General features: G+C 40.0%; 1 protein-coding gene across 1 annotated transcript in view; it reads right to left on the bottom strand.

Moving 5' to 3' along the window:
- Positions 1 to 5,168: 5,168 nt before the first annotated feature.
- Positions 5,169 to 16,283, bottom strand: part of LOC311134186 (deoxyribonuclease gamma-like) — a 27,798-nt gene continuing 16,683 nt past the window's right edge. The window contains exons 4-8 of the mRNA XM_084167798.1: positions 16,030 to 16,142; positions 14,777 to 14,889; positions 13,287 to 13,444; positions 12,902 to 12,998; positions 5,169 to 8,885 (exon numbers count right to left, since the gene is read on the bottom strand). Coding sequence (XP_084023924.1) covers positions 8,808 to 8,885; positions 12,902 to 12,998; positions 13,287 to 13,444; positions 14,777 to 14,889; positions 16,030 to 16,142 — 559 coding nt within the window. The 3' untranslated portion in view covers positions 5,169 to 8,807. The remainder of the gene's footprint in view (positions 8,886 to 12,901; positions 12,999 to 13,286; positions 13,445 to 14,776; positions 14,890 to 16,029; positions 16,143 to 16,283) is intronic.

Raw genomic sequence — 16,283 nt, 5'->3', positions numbered from 1 at the left:
TTCCCTGGTTAAATAATGAATAGAATAGAATAGGGATGTCGATATCAATGTGATTTCCCTGGTTAAATAATGAATAGAAAAGAATAGAGATGTCGATCTCAATGTGATTTCCTTGGTTAAATAATGAATAGAATAGAATAGGGATGTCGATCTCAATGTGATTTCCCTGGTTAAATAATAAATAGAATAGAATAGAATATGGATGTCGATATCAATGTGATTTCCCTGGTTAAATAATAAATAGACTAGAATAGGGATGTCGATATCAATGTGATAGGGGTCCCCCAAGGCGGTCACCAAGGACGTGCAAGTTCCTGTCCTGAACCTCTCCAAAACATCTCTGACACCGATGCAGGAGTCAATGTTAAGTAAGTCTTTCTCCACCACTCAAAACATGAATGCCTTAACATTGAAAGTGGATACCTACAAATTCAGGCGACAATTGCACTTGAAATGTTTACTTTCCCCTCTGAACAGATCCAGTACAAGCTGTCTCGCTCCTATCGACCCTTGCAAAGTGAGCCAATTGATAGCTTGTTACAACATGCGTTTGACCAAAACGGAATCACCAAGCGAGAAAACGAGTTCCTAAAAGGACCCTATTCCCTTCAGAAAGAGCATAAGAACCACCAGTCCTATTATCAGTGTCTACTCAGCCCCTACCAGTCCTATTATCAGTGTCTACTCAGCCTCTACCAGTCCTATTATCAGTGTCTACTGAGCCTCTACCAGTCCTATTATCAGTGTCTACTCAGCCTCTACCAGTCCTATTATCAGTGTCTACTCAGCCTCTACCAGTCCTATTATCAGTGTCTACTCAGCCTCTACCAGTCCTATTATCAGTGTCTACTCAGCCTCTACCAGTCCTATTATCAGTGTCTACTCAGCCTCTACCAGTCCTATTATCAGTGTCTACTCAGCCTCTACCAGTCCTATTATCAGTGTCTACTCAGCCTCTACCAGTCCTATTATCAGTGTCTACTCAGCCTCTACCAGTCCTATTATCAGTGTCTACTCAGTCTCTACCAGTCCTATTATCAGTGTCTACTCAGCCTCTACCAGTCCTATTATCAGTGTCTACTCAGCCTCTACCAGTCCTATTATCAGTGTCTACTCAGCCTCTACCAGTCCTATTATCAGTGTTTACTCAGCCTCTACCAGTCCTATTATCAGTGTCTACTCAGCCTCTACCAGTCCTATTATCAGTGTCTACTCAGCCTCTACCAGTCCTATTATCAGTGTCTACTCAGCCTCTACCAGTCCTATTATCAGTGTCTACTCAGCCTCTACCAGTCCTATTATCAGTGTCTACTCAGCCTCTACCAGTCCTATTATCAGTGTCTACTCAGCCTCTACCAGTCCTATTATCAGTGTCTACTCAGCCTCTACCAGTCCTATTATCAGTCTACTCAGCCTCTATCAGTCCTATTATCAGTGTCTACTCAGCCTCTACCAGTCCTATTATCAGTGTCTACTCAGCCTCTACCAGTCCTATTATCAGTGTCTACTCAGCCTCTACCAGTCCTATTATCAGTGTCTACTCAGCCTCTACCAGTCCTATTATCAGTGTCTACTCAGCCTCTACCAGTCCTATTATCAGTCTACTCAGCCTCTACCAGTCCTATTATCAGTGTCTACTCAGCCTCTACCAGTCCTATTATCAGTGTCTACTCAGCCTCTACCAGTCCTATTATCAGTGTCTACTCAGCCTCTACCAGTCCTATTATCAGTGTCTACTCAGCCTCTACCAGTCCTATTATCAGTGTCTACTCAGCCTCTACCAGTCCTATTATCAGTCTACTCAGCCTCTACCAGTCCTATTATCAGTGTCTACTCATCCTCTACCAGTCCTATTATCAGTCTACTCAGCCTCTACCAGTCCTATTATCAGTGTCTACTCAGCCTCTACCAGTCCTATTATCAGTGTCTACTCAGCCTCTACCAGTCCTATTATCAGTGTCTACTCAGCCTCTACCAGTCCTATTATCAGTCTACTCAGCCTCTACCAGTCCTATTATCAGTGTCTACTCAGCCTCTACCAGTCCTATTATCAGTGTCTACTCAGCCTCTACCAGTCCTATTATCAGTGGTACAGGATCAGTCACAGATCCCTTTCCAAATTCATATTATTTTTTCTGAAAGATATGCTTTTTAAATGTAATGTAAATGTTAAGTCGCCATCCTTTTTATAAATATCTATTCAACTGCCTAAACGACTGTCCAATGGATTCAGGTGCACTCCTCATTAAGCTAGATGTGGTCAGTCTGTAGACCTGCTGAAGGCCTTCTATCGATTGCCAAACTCCCAAAGTCACGTGACGGTTCAGTGTATCCCCCTGATGACTTTCTGTTATAGCTCTTGAACATGGTGCTTACAAATAACTATTTCAAGTATGATGACAAATTCTACCTACAAACCAAACAATCAAACTTGCTATCTCTACAAGGGGAACTATAAGTGTGGAAGATGTGCTCAATTTAGCAACACAGCAAACTGTAAATACTTCACACAACGTTAGTAGGTTTCGCTGCCCCGGCTAGAACATGTGTACGCAACCAATAAACGTTTGATTAGATTGTATATGTTTACGTTCCAATGTGGTAAAGCCTATGCGGGCTAAACAAAAATATGTTTAAAAAAATAATATCTGAACAAAAAAGAAACGATCCACCCTGGCAATATCAAATACATGCATCCTCGAGGTCTAAACGATGATTTCTCATTCAGACCATGTTTGTATACTAGGCCTATTTGGCTGCGCTGTCATTTGTATGCTCATGTTGGCTATATTTGCCGACATTCAATCACAATCTTTCTATCCAGACGTCTATTTTTCATACCTCAAAGCATCTATTTTTGCTGGCTTTATTGTGCACTAGGAAGTAACTAATTGCGCCAAAATGTCTCAAATTTCCTACATGCAATCATGATACCGAAGTGCTATTTGTCGAGTTTATTCTGCTGATCTGTGTGTATGAACAGTTGAAGTCGGAAGTTTACATACAATTAGGTTGGAGTCATTAAAACTCGTTTTTCAACCACTCTACACATTTCTTGTTAACAAACTATTTTTATTTTGTTATTTAACCTTTATTTAACTAGGCAAGTCAGTTAAGAACAAATTCTTATTTACAATGACGGCCTACACCGGCCAAACCCGGACGACGCTGGGCCAATTGTGCGTTGCCCTATGGGACGGCCGGTTGTGATACAGCCTGGAATCGAACCAGGGGGTTTGTAGTGACGCCTTAAGCACTGAGATGCAGTGCCTTAGACCGCTGCGCCACTCGGGAGCCCAAGGACTATAGTTTTGGCAAGTCGGTTAGGACATCTACTTTGTGTATGACACAAGTAATTTTTCCAACAATTGTTTACAGACAGATTATTTCACTTATAATTCACTGTATCACAATTCCAGTGGGTCAGAAGTTTACATACACTAAGTTGACTGTGCCTTTAAACAGCTTGGAAAGTTCCAGAAAATGAAGTCATGGCTTTAGAAGCTTCTGATAGGCTAATTGACAACATTTGAGTCAATTGGAGGTGTACCTGTGGATGTATTTCAAGGCCTACCTTCAAACTCAGTGCTTCTTTGTTTGACATCATGGGAAAATCAAAAGAAATCAGCCAAGACTTCAGAAAGAAAATTGTAGACCTCCACAAGTCTGGTTCATCCTTGGGAGCAATTTCCAAACGCCTGAAGGTACCAGGTTCATCTGTACAAACAATAGTACGCAAGTATAAACGTCATACCGCTCAGGAAGGAGACGCGTTCTGTCTCCTAGAGATGAACGTACTTTGGTGCGAAAAGTGCAAATCAATCCCAGAACAACAGCAAATGACCTTGTGAAGATGCTGGAGGAAACAGGTACAAAAGTATCTATATCCACAGTAAAACAAGTCCTATATCGACATAACCTGAAAGGCCGCTCAGCAAGGAAGAAGCCACTGCTCCAAAACCACCATAAAAAAGCCAGACTACGGTTTGCAACTGCACATGGGGACAAAGATCGTACTTTTTGGAGAAATGTCCTCTGGTCTGATGAAACAAAAATAGAACTGTTTGGCCATAATGACCATCGTTATGTTTGGTGGAAAAAGGGGATGGCTTGCAAGCCGAAGAACACCATCCCAACCGTGAAGCACGGGGGTGGCAGCATCATGCTGTGGGGGTGCTTTGCCGCAGGAGGGACTGGTGCACTTCACAAAATAGATGGCATCATGAGGAAGGAAAATTATGTGAATATATTGAAGCAACATCTCAAGACATCAGTCAGGAAGTTAAAGCTTGGTCGAATCGCAAATGGGTCTTCCAAATGGACAATGACCCCAAGCATACTTCCAAAGTTGTGGCAAAATGGCTTAAGGACAACAAAGTCAAGGTATTGGAGTGGCCATCACAAAGCCCTGACCTCAATCCTATAGAAAATATGTGGGCAGAACTGAAAAAGCATGTGCGAGCAAGGAGGCCTACAAACCTGACTCAGTTACACCAGCTCTGTCAGGAGGAATGGGCCAAAATTCACCCAACTTATTGTGGGAAGCTTGTGGAAGGCTACCCGAAACGTTTGACCCAAGTTAAACAATTAAAGGCAATGCTACCAAATACTAATTGAGTGTATGTAAACTTCTGACCCACTGGGAATGTGATGAAAGAAATAAAAGCTGAAATAAATAATTCTCTCTACTATTATTCTGACATTTCACATTCTTAAAATAAAGTGGTGATCCTAACTGATCTAAGACAGGGAATTTTTTGTAGGATTAAATGTCAGGAATTGTGAAAAACTGAGTTTAAATGTATTTGGCTAAGGTGTATGTAAACTTCCGACTTCGACTGTATACTGTAACAATTATTTGTTGACTAATGTTTTGAAAACCACTATGCACCGCCCTCACACAGTTACGGGCAACTGTAATTATCACCTAGTCTTTGGCACATCTCTTGATGGTCTGATGAAGGCATAACTGATGAAACGCGTTAGCCTGCCCTGCCGAAAATAAAAAAAGGTGAAATGAGGTGACGTCTTTTTGTCCTTTTTGTTAAAAACATTTTGCAGTGGCGCAGTTTCCCAATGTTCTTGAATTTGGGCTTTCAATTGTAGAATAGAATAACATTTGTAAACATACGTTTTGAAAAGATTACAAATGGAAACTACACACCATGCTAGCTTTATGTTTGTTTGAGCATGTTTATCACAAAGCAATGCATAGCAAAAGACATACTTTCAAATACAGTGTGCATTAATTTGGATGATCAACATTCTGTGTGTCTCCATGGTGACCATAAAAGAGAATACAGTCCAGCGGCCAATGGTAGATCAGGAGTTGTGAGGAATGGAATCTTTAATTTTCCCTTTATTATTACAATTCTCTTGATATTAATAAAACAACAACTTTCATGATCTATTACTGTATGAGTATGCTATCTGTGTTTGATTTATACCAAATACATTCTCTGATATGGGACATACAAGACGTACAGTACGTTAGCTGTAAATAATGTTCCTTAAAAGAACACTGCACACACTACATATTACAAACTGTTACAACTGTTGGAGAAAATAATCAGTTATATTTGGATAGGCCATTTGTATGTCCTGCCAGGTGTTTTTAACACGACTCTGCGAAAATACACCGTTTGTGTCCCAAATGGCACCCTATTCCCTATATAGTGCACTACTTTTGACCAGGGCCCACATAGGGGCCTGCTTTGTTTATAGCATCACATGGCAGCTTTTTCCTGGCGTCCTATCACCTAGTAGGAAAAAGCTGCCATGTGATGCAGTAAACAAAGCAGCAGCAGAAGGAGGAAGCAAGATGCTCCAAATGAGCTGGTCACATGCATAGCTGGTCTCCTAGCAACAAGGAAACCCACACATTAACCTCTGAGTGCTGGCTGGAGCCAAGGTTATTATGGTAAACTAAAACTAATCATGAAAAAAAACGATTTAGTAAACAAAAATAAAATAATTAAGAAAGCCTTTTTAAAAACTAAAACTATATTGAAACTATAATCTTAAATCCAAAATTAAACTAAATAAAAATGTTGGTTTTGAAACATTATGTTCTGAGATGTCTGCCTACATGCTATGGAAAGAATTAGATTTTTCAGGCTTGGCCCGCCTACCCAAACCCGTGATTTGTTGGGAGAGTTGTCTGTCTGAAGAGGACCCTCCCTGGAATTTTTATTTTTTTTTATGTCCAAGAGAATCTGACATCCTCCCCAGACGTAGTGCTGTTGCTCTAGGTCTGTTGCTCTAGGTCTGTTGCTCTAGGTCTAGGTCTGTTGCTCTAGGTCTGTTGCTCTAGGTCTGTTGTTCTAGGTCTGTTGCTCTAGGTCTGTTGCTCTAGGTCTAGGTCTGTTGCTCTAGGTCTGTTGCTCTAGGTCTGTTGCTCTAGGTCTAGGTCTGTTGCTCTAGGTCTGTTGTTCTAGGTCTAGGTCTGTTGCTCTAGGTCTGTTGCTCTAGGTCTAGGTCTGTTGCTCTAGGTCTGTTGCTCTAGGCCTGTTGCTCTAGGTCTGTTACTCTAGGTCTGTTGCTCTAGGTCTGTTGCTCTAGGTATGTTGCTCTAGGTCTGTTGCTCTAGGTCTGTTGCTCTAGGTCTAGGTCTGTTGCTCTAGGCCTAGGTCTGTTGCTCTAGGTCTGTTGCTCTAGGTCTAGGTCTGTTGCTCTAGGTCTGTTGCTCTAGGTCTGTTGCTCTAGGCCTGATGCTCTAGGTCTGTTACTCTAGGTCTGTTACTCTAGGTCTGTTGCTCTAGGTCTGTTGCTCTAGGTCTGTTGCTCTAGGTCTGTTGCTCTAGGTCTAGGTCTGTTGCTCTAGGTCTGTTGCTCTAGGTCTAGGTCTGTTGCTCTAGGTCTGTTGCTCTAGGTCTAGGTCTGTTGCTCTAGGTCTAGGTCTGTTGCTCTAGGTCTAGGTCTATTGCTGTAGGTCTGTTGCTCTAGGTCTAGGTCTGTTGCTCTAGGTCTAGGTCTGTTGCTCTAGGTCTGTTGCTCTAGGTCTAGGTCTGTTGCTCTAGGTCTGTTGCTCTAGGTCTGTTGCTCTAGGTCTGTTGCTCTAGGTCTAGGTCTGTTGCTCTAGGCCTAGGTCTGTTGCTCTAGGTCTGTTGCTCTAGGTCTAGGTCTGTTGCTCTAGGTCTGTTGCTCTAGGTCTGTTGCTCTAGGCCTGATGCTCTAGGTCTGTTACTCTAGGTCTGTTGCTCTAGGTCTGTTGCTCTAGGTCTGTTGCTCTAGGTCTGTTGCTCTAGGTCTAGGTCTGTTGCTCTAGGTCTGTTGCTCTAGGTCTAGGTCTGTTGCTCTAGGTCTGTTGCGCTAGGTCTAGGTCTGTTGCTCTAGGCCTGTTGCTCTAGGTCTAGGTCTGTTGCTCTAGGTCTGTTGCTCTAGGTCTAGGTCTGTTGCTCTAGGTCTGTTGCTCTATGTCTAGGTCTGTTGCTCTGGGTCTGTTGCTCTAGGTCTGTTGCTCTAGGTCTGTTGCTCTAGGTCTAGGTCTGTTGCTCTAGGTCTAGGTCTGTTGCTCTAGGTCTGTTGCTCTAGGTCTAGGTCTGTTGCTCTAGGTCTGTTGCTCTAGGTCTAGGTCTGTTGCTCTAGGTCTGTTGCTCTAGGTCTAGGTCTCTAGGTCTGTTGCTCTAGGTCTGTTGCTCTAAGCCTGTTGCTCTAGGTCTGTTGCTCTAGGTCTGTTGCTCTAAGCCTGTTGCTCTAGGTCTGTTGCTCTAGGTCTAGGTCTGTTGATCTAGGCCTGTGCCTCTAGGTCTGTTGCTCTAGGTCTGTTGCTCTAGGTCTAGGTATGTTGCTCTAGGTCTGTTGCTCTAGGTCTGTTGCTCTAGGTCTAGGTCTGTTACTCTAGGTCTGTTGCTCTAGGCCTGATGCTCTAGGTCTGTTACTCTAGGTCTGTTGCTCTAGGTCTGTTGTTCTAGGTCTAGGTCTGTTGCTCTAGGTCTGTTGCTCTAGGTCTGTTGCTCTAGGTCTAGGTCTGTTGCTCTAGGTCTAGGTCTGTTGCTCTAGGTCTGTTGCTCTAGGTCTAGGTCTGTTGCTCTAGGTCTGTTGCTCTAGGTCTAGGTATGTTGCTCTAGGTCTGTTGCTCTAGGTCTAGGTCTGTTGCTCTAGGTCTGTTGCTCTAGGTCTAGGTCTCTAGGTCTAGGTCTGTTGCTCTAGGTCTGTTGCTCTAGGTCTGTTGCTCTAGGTCTGTTGCTCTAGGTCTGTTGCTCTAGGTCTAGGTCTGTTGCTCTAGGCCTGTGCCTCTAGGTCTGTTGCTCTAGGTCTGTTGCTCTAGGTCTGTTGCTCTAAGCCTGTTGCTCTAGGTCTGTTGCTCTAGGTCTGTTGCTCTAAGCCTGTTGGTCTAGGTCTGTTGCTCTAGGTCTAGGTCTGTTGCTCTAAGCCTGTTGCTCTAGGTCTGTTGCTCTAGGTCTAGGTCTGTTGCTCTAGGTCTAGGTCTGTTGCTCTAGGTCTGGGATTTCTGAGACTACTATAAATACAACCTACAACACATTCTTGCCTCCTAGCTACTAGCCACCCATGAATAGGCGACTTTCTGTCCCTAACACTAAAACTGAAATAGAAATAGAAATGTTTTTATAAAACTAAAACTGAATAAAAACGAACTAAATCAAGTTTTTTTTTTAAACTAATAAAAATAAAACCACTAAACTATAATAACCTTGAAGCACACACTGCAGCTCAGTGACCATGATTGTGTGGAGTCCTTGAAGTCCCGAGTGATTCATTGGGCTTACAGGGGGCCTAATGGAGCAAAGCACACACTGCAGTACGCACACACACCACCAGGGTGACACCGGGAGTAGGACAAGACTTTAACCCCCTCTGCCCCCTTTCCTCGGAGCGGCCTTCACAGTGATGCACACTGGGTAGTGGTCGCTCACCGCCAGGGCCTGAAACAGAGAAACACACACCATCAGAGGCTTTATCACTGATACTGTTTAGAGTCTTTATCACTGATACTGTTTAGAGTCTTTATCACTGATACTGTTTAGAGTCTTTATCACTGATACTGTTTAGAGTCTTTATCACTGATACTGTTTAGAGTCTTTAACACTGATACTGTTTAGAGTCTTTATCACTGATACTGTTTAGAGTCTTTAACACTGATACTGTTTAGAGTCTTTATCACTGATACTGTTTAGAGTCTTTAACACTGATACTGTTTAGAGGCTTTATCACTGATACTGTTTAGAGTCTTTATCACTGATACTGTTTAGAGTCTTTAACACTGATACTGTTTAGAGTCTTTATCACTGATACTGTTTAGAGTCTTTATCACTGATACTGTTTAGAGTCTTTATCACTGATACTGTTTAGAGGCTTTATCACTGATACTGTTTAGAGTCTTTATCACTGATACTGTTTAGAGTCTTTATCACTGATACCGTTTAGAGTCTTTAACACTGATACTGTTTAGAGTCTTTATCACGGATACTGTTTAGAGTCTTTATCACTGATACTGTTTAGAGTCTTTAACACTGATACTGTTTAGAGTCTTTATCACTGATACTGTTTAGAGTCTTTATCACTGATACTGTTTAGAGTCTTTATCACGGATACTGTTTAGAGTCTTTATCACTGATACTGTTTAGAGTCTTTATCACTGATACTGTTTAGAGTCTTTAACACTGATACTGTTTAGAGTCTTTATCACTGATACTGTTTAGAGTCTTTATCACTGATACTGTTTAGAGTCTTTATCACGGATACTGTTTAGAGTCTTTATCACTGATACTGTTTAGAGTCTTTATCACGGATACTGTTTAGAGTCTTTATCACTGATACTGTTTAGAGTCTTTATCACTGATACCGTTTAGAGGCTTTATCACTGATACTGTTTAGAGTCTTTATCACTGATACTGTTTAGAGTCTTTAACACTGATACTGTTTAGAGTCTTTATCACTGATACTGTTTAGAGTCTTTAACACTGATACTGTTTAGAGTCTTTATCACTGATACTGTTTAGAGTCTTTAACACTGATACTGTTTAGAGGCTTTATCACTGATACTGTTTAGAGTCTTTATCACTGATACTGTTTAGAGTCTTTAACACTGATACTGTTTAGAGTCTTTATCACTGATACTGTTTAGAGTCTTTATCACTGATACTGTTTAGAGTCTTTATCACTGATACTGTTTAGAGGCTTTATCACTGATACTGTTTAGAGTCTTTATCACTGATACTGTTTAGAGTCTTTATCACTGATACCGTTTAGAGTCTTTAACACTGATACTGTTTAGAGTCTTTATCACGGATACTGTTTAGAGTCTTTATCACTGATACTGTTTAGAGTCTTTAACACTGATACTGTTTAGAGTCTTTATCACTGATACTGTTTAGAGTCTTTATCACTGATACTGTTTAGAGTCTTTATCACGGATACTGTTTAGAGTCTTTATCACTGATACTGTTTAGAGTCTTTATCACTGATACTGTTTAGAGTCTTTAACACTGATACTGTTTAGAGTCTTTATCACTGATACTGTTTAGAGTCTTTATCACTGATACTGTTTAGAGTCTTTATCACGGATACTGTTTAGAGTCTTTATCACTGATACTGTTTAGAGTCTTTATCACGGATACTGTTTAGAGTCTTTATCACTGATACTGTTTAGAGTCTTTATCACTGATACCGTTTAGAGGCTTTATCACTGATACTGTTTAGAGTCTTTATCACTGATACTGTTTAGAGTCTTTATCACTGATACTGTTTAGAGTCTTTAACACTGATACTGTTTAGAGTCTTTAACACTGATACTGTTTAGAGTCTTTAACACTGATTCTGTTTAGAGTCTTTAACACTGTTACTGTTTAGAGTCTTTATCACTGATACTGTTTAGAGTCTTTAACACTGATACTGTTTAGAGTCTTTAACACTGATACTGTTTAGAGTCTTTAACACTGATACTGTTTAGAGTCTTTATCACTGATACTGTTTAGAGTCTTTATCACTGATACTGTTTAGAGTCTTTATCACTGATACTGTTTAGAGTCTTTATCACGGATACTGTTTAGAGTCTTTATCACTGATACTGTTTAGAGTCTTTATCACTGATACTGTTTAGAGTCTTTAACACTGATACTGTTTAGAGTCTTTATCACTGATACTGTTTAGAGTCTTTATCACTGATACTGTTTAGAGTCTTTATCACGGATACTGTTTAGAGTCTTTATCACTGATACTGTTTAGAGTCTTTATCACGGATACTGTTTAGAGTCTTTATCACTGATACTGTTTAGAGTCTTTATCACTGATACCGTTTAGAGGCTTTATCACTGATACTGTTTAGAGTCTTTATCACTGATACTGTTTAGAGTCTTTATCACTGATACTGTTTAGAGTCTTTAACACTGATACTGTTTAGAGTCTTTAACACTGATACTGTTTAGAGTCTTTAACACTGATACTGTTTAGAGTCTTTAACACTGTTACTGTTTAGAGTCTTTATCACTGATACTGTTTAGAGTCTTTAACACTGATACTGTTTAGAGTCTTTAACACTGATACTGTTTAGAGTCTTTAACACTGATACTATTTAGAGTCTTTATCACTGATACTGTTTAGAGTCTTTATCACTGATACTGTTTAGAGTCTTTAACACTGATACTGTTTAGAGTCTTTATCACTGATACTGTTTAGAGTCTTTATCACTGATACTGTTTAGAGTCTTTAACACTGATACTGTTTAGAGTCTTTATCACTGATACTGTTTAGAGCCTTTATCACTGATACTGTTTAGAGTCTTTATCACTGATACTGTTTAGAGGCTTTATCACTGATACTGTTTAGAGGCTTTATCACTGATACTGTTTAGAGTCTTTAACACTGATACTGTTTAGAGTCTTTAACACTGATACTGTTTAGAGTCTTTAACACTGATACTGTTTAGAGTCTTTAACACTGTTACTGTTTAGAGTCTTTATCACTGATACTGTTTAGAGTCTTTAACACTGATACTGTTTAGAGTCTTTAACACTGATACTGTTTAGAGTCTTTAACACTGATACTGTTTAGAGTCTTTAACACTGATACTGTTTAGAGTCTTTATCACTGATACTGTTTAGAGTCTTTATCACTGATACTGTTTAGAGTCTTTAACACTGATACTGTTTAGAGTCTTTAACACTGATACTGTTTAGAGTCTTTATCACTGATACTGTTTAGAGTCTTTATCACTGATACTGTTTAGAGTCTTTAACACTGATACTGTTTAGAGTCTTTAACACTGATACTGTTTAGAGGCTTTATCACTGATACTGTTTAGAGTCTTTATCACTGATACCGTTTAGAGTCTTTATCACTGATACTGTTTAGAGTCTTTATCACTGATACCCATTAGAGGCTTTATCACTGATACTGTTTAGAGTCTTTATCACTGATACTGTTTAGAGGCTTTATCACTGATACTGTTTAGAGTCTTTATCACTGATACTGTTTAGAGGCTTTATCACTGATACTGTTTAGAGTCTTTATCACTGATACTGTTTAGAGTCTTTAACACTGATACTGTTTAGAGGCTTTATCACTGATACTGTTTAGAGTCTTTATCACTGATACCGTTTAGAGTCTTTAACACTGATACTGTTTAGAGTCTTTAACACTGATACTGTTTAGAGTCTTTATCACTGATACTGTTTAGAGTCTTTAACACTGATACTGTTTAGAGTCTTTATCACTGAAACTGTTTAGAGTCTTTAACACTGATACTGTTTAGAGTCTTTATCACTGATACTGTTTAGAGTCTTTAACACTGATACTGTTTAGAGTCTTTATCACTGATACTGTTTAGAGTCTTTATCACGGATACTGTTTAGAGTCTTTATCACTGATACTGTTTAGAGTCTTTAACACTGATACTGTTTAGAGTCTTTAACACTGATACTGTTTAGTCTTTATGCTATACCTGTAGCTCGGTGAGTCCAAAGGCCAGTCTGAAGTTGAACACATCCAGAGAGGTTGGGTTGACTGCCTGAATCATCTTGTCCCCGTGGAGGACAACCCTATGACAGACAGAGGAACAAGGAGGGGTCAGACAGAAGCAGAAGAACCATACAGCAGAAAGATAAATCCTAAAGTTGACATTCTGGCTGATGAACAGTTACTTTGACATTCAGCACCTGCTCAATTTACTGAACGGGTTGGATCCTAGGTCACATCACAAGACTGTTTTAACCTGCTGAGCTAAAGCTTAACCACGTTTGTTACACTCAAGGGAAGCCATAGGATGTGCACATGATTGTACGAGCCCTGATGCATGTTTCTATGGCGATGCCCTCTGACCCCCTGACCTGTCATAGGCACAGTCTGTGGACTCCTTCACGGTGGTGTCAATGGTGTCGCCCGTCAGCCACAGGAAGCTGCTGTCGGACCGCAGGCGGATGCTGCTCCACTGCTTCTTGGGTACGTAGCCGCAGTCCGCATTGAAGTCCCCCATGATGATCACATTCTAAAGAAAGGAGATGTGAGATTGAGCATGGAAACTACCACAGGTGTGCAAAGTACAGTGGACCAAAAATTTTTTATGCTCAACTGAGATTTTTTTCCTCCAGAATAATCTGTCTTAATCTTGTACCGATTACAGTTTACACAGAAAATGGGTTTTGTAAGGTTCCATTTTAGGGCCTTTTTTATTCACCATTTATAGAAATGATATCTGCCAAGACCCATAGTGTTACAAATATCCCATTGTTACAAATATCCCATTGTTACAAATATCTCACTGTTACAAATATCCCATTGTTACAAATATCCCATTGTTACAAATATCCCACTGTTACAAATATCCCACTGTTACAAATATCCCATTGTTACAAATATCCCACTGTTACAAATATCCCACTGTTACAAATATCCCATTGTTACAAATATCCCATTGTTACAAATATCTCACTGTTACAAATATCCCATTGTTACAAATATCCCACTGTTACAAATATCCCACTGTTACAAATATCCCATTGTTACAAATATCCCATTGTTACAAATATCTCACTGTTACAAATATCCCATTGTTACAAATATCCCACTGTTACAAATATCCCACTGTTACAAATATCCCATTGTTACAAATATCCCATTGTTACAAATATCTCACTGTTACAAATATCCCATTGTTACAAATATCCCACTGTTACAAATATCCCACTGTTACAAATATCCCACTGTTACAAATATCCCATTGTTACAAATATCCCATTGTTACAAATATCTCACTGTTACAAATATCCCATTGTTACAAATATCCCACTGTTACAAATATCCCACTGTTACAAATATCCCATTGTTACAAATATCCCACTGTTACAAATATCCCACTGTTACAAATATCCCATTGTTACAAATATCCCATTGTTACAAATATCCCACTGTTACAAATATCCCACACAATGGAGCCCTACTGTTGGTGGGGGCTGTTGTGGTTTACCAGTGGAGTTATTAGAGCTTGTAACTATCGCTGGGAGATACTGTATGCTGTTGTTAACTTTACCTCTGCACGTTTTGTACCGGGGTGAAAACAGAAATGATACAACGACTGATAAACCACTAGGAAATGAAACAACGACTGATAAACCACTAGGAAATGATACAACTACTGATAAACCACTAGGAAATGGGGGCATGTAGAGGAAATAGGTCAAACTAATCCGAACCGTGTGTGTATGTGTGCGTGTGTGTATGTGTGCGTGCGTGTGCGTGCGTGTGTGTGTGCGTGTGTGTGTGTGTGTGTGTGTGTGCGTGTGTGTGCGTGCGTGTGCGTGTATGTGTGTGTGTACTCTACCTCTGAGGTCCATCGCTGTTTGACATCTTGGAACACATCATACAGCTCATTGATCTCCCTGACGGACGTATCTGGAGTGGTGTGGATCGGGATGATCACAAAGTCCTGGACGGCTGCAGGGAAAGACGGATACTTATTGTCGCAATCAACTTTTACAGCTGTGATACAGTATGCCAGTTTGACCTACTGCCTTCTGTCTTCTAAAAGTGTATGAATGTGAAATGCAACTTGCCAATTCGATATTTCTTCTGTGTTGAAACTGTGAGCAAGAATTGTAATTGAAGTGTAGTGCTGTAGTATTTGTATTTGTATTTATTATGGATCCCCATTAGTTCCTGCCAAGGCAGCAGCTACTCTTCCTGGGGTCCAGCAAAATTAAGGCAGTTATACATTTTTTAAAACATTACAATACATTCATAACAGATTTCACAACATACTAAGTGTGTGCCCTCAGGCCCCTACTCTACTACCACATATCTACAACACAAAATCCATGTGTAGGTGTGCATATGTTATTGTGCGTTTGTATACATGTGTCTGTGCCCAGTGGTGGAAAAAGTACCCAATTGTCATACTTGAGTAAAAGTAAAGATACCTCAATAGAAAATGACTCAAGTAAAAGTGAAAGTCACCCAGTAAAATACTACTTGAGTAAAAGTCTAAAAGTATTTGGTTTTAAATATACTTAAGTATCAAAAGTAAATGTAATAGCTAAAATATACTTAAGTATTGAAAGTAAAAGTAAAGTATAAATCATTTCAAATTCCCTATATTAAGCAAACCAGACGGCACCATTTTCTTGCTTTTTTTTATTTACGGATAACCAGGGGCACACTGCAACACTCAGACATAAATTACAAACAAAGCATTTGTGTTTAGTGAGTCCGCCAGATCAGAGGCAGTAGGGATGACCAGGGATGTTCTCTCGATAAGTACGTGATTTTGACCATTTTCCTGTCCTGCTAAGCATTCAAAATGTAACGAGTACTTTTGGGTGTCTGGGAAAAATGTATGGAGTAAAAAGTACATTATTTTCTTTAGGAATGTTGTGAAGTAAAAGTAGTCCAAAATATAAATAGTAAAGTAAAGTACAGATACCACAAAAAAACTACTTAAGTAGTACTTTAAAGTATTTTTACTTAAGTACTTTAAACCACTGTCTGTGCCTATGTTTGTGTTGCAGTGAAGTGTCCTGCCCTATAAAATCTCGTCTAACGGTAATACTGTATTGGTTAGTTTAGCCAGACAGTCACCTGTTTTGGGGGAAGAGAACCAGACGATGAAGGGTTCCCTGGAGAATGCGTCCTCATCTCCAGGCTGGATGTCAGGATACTGGTACACTTCCTTTACTGACACCAGCCTCTGTCTGAGAACCGCAGAGGACCATGGAGGAGCAGGAAAGACAACATATCATCACAGTTCCTTTAGTATTAGTTCACTGCTTTGCTTATTGTCTGTGACTATTCTTCAGGCCCATACATGCACTGTAAAAATAAATAAATCCTGT

The sequence above is a fragment of the Coregonus lavaretus genome, assembly GCF_964263955.1.
Source record: "Coregonus lavaretus genome assembly, chromosome: 8".
Lineage (NCBI taxonomy): Eukaryota > Metazoa > Chordata > Actinopteri > Salmoniformes > Salmonidae > Coregonus > Coregonus lavaretus.
Note: the sequence above shows the minus strand (reverse complement) of the source record. Positions and strands in the feature narration are given on the sequence as shown.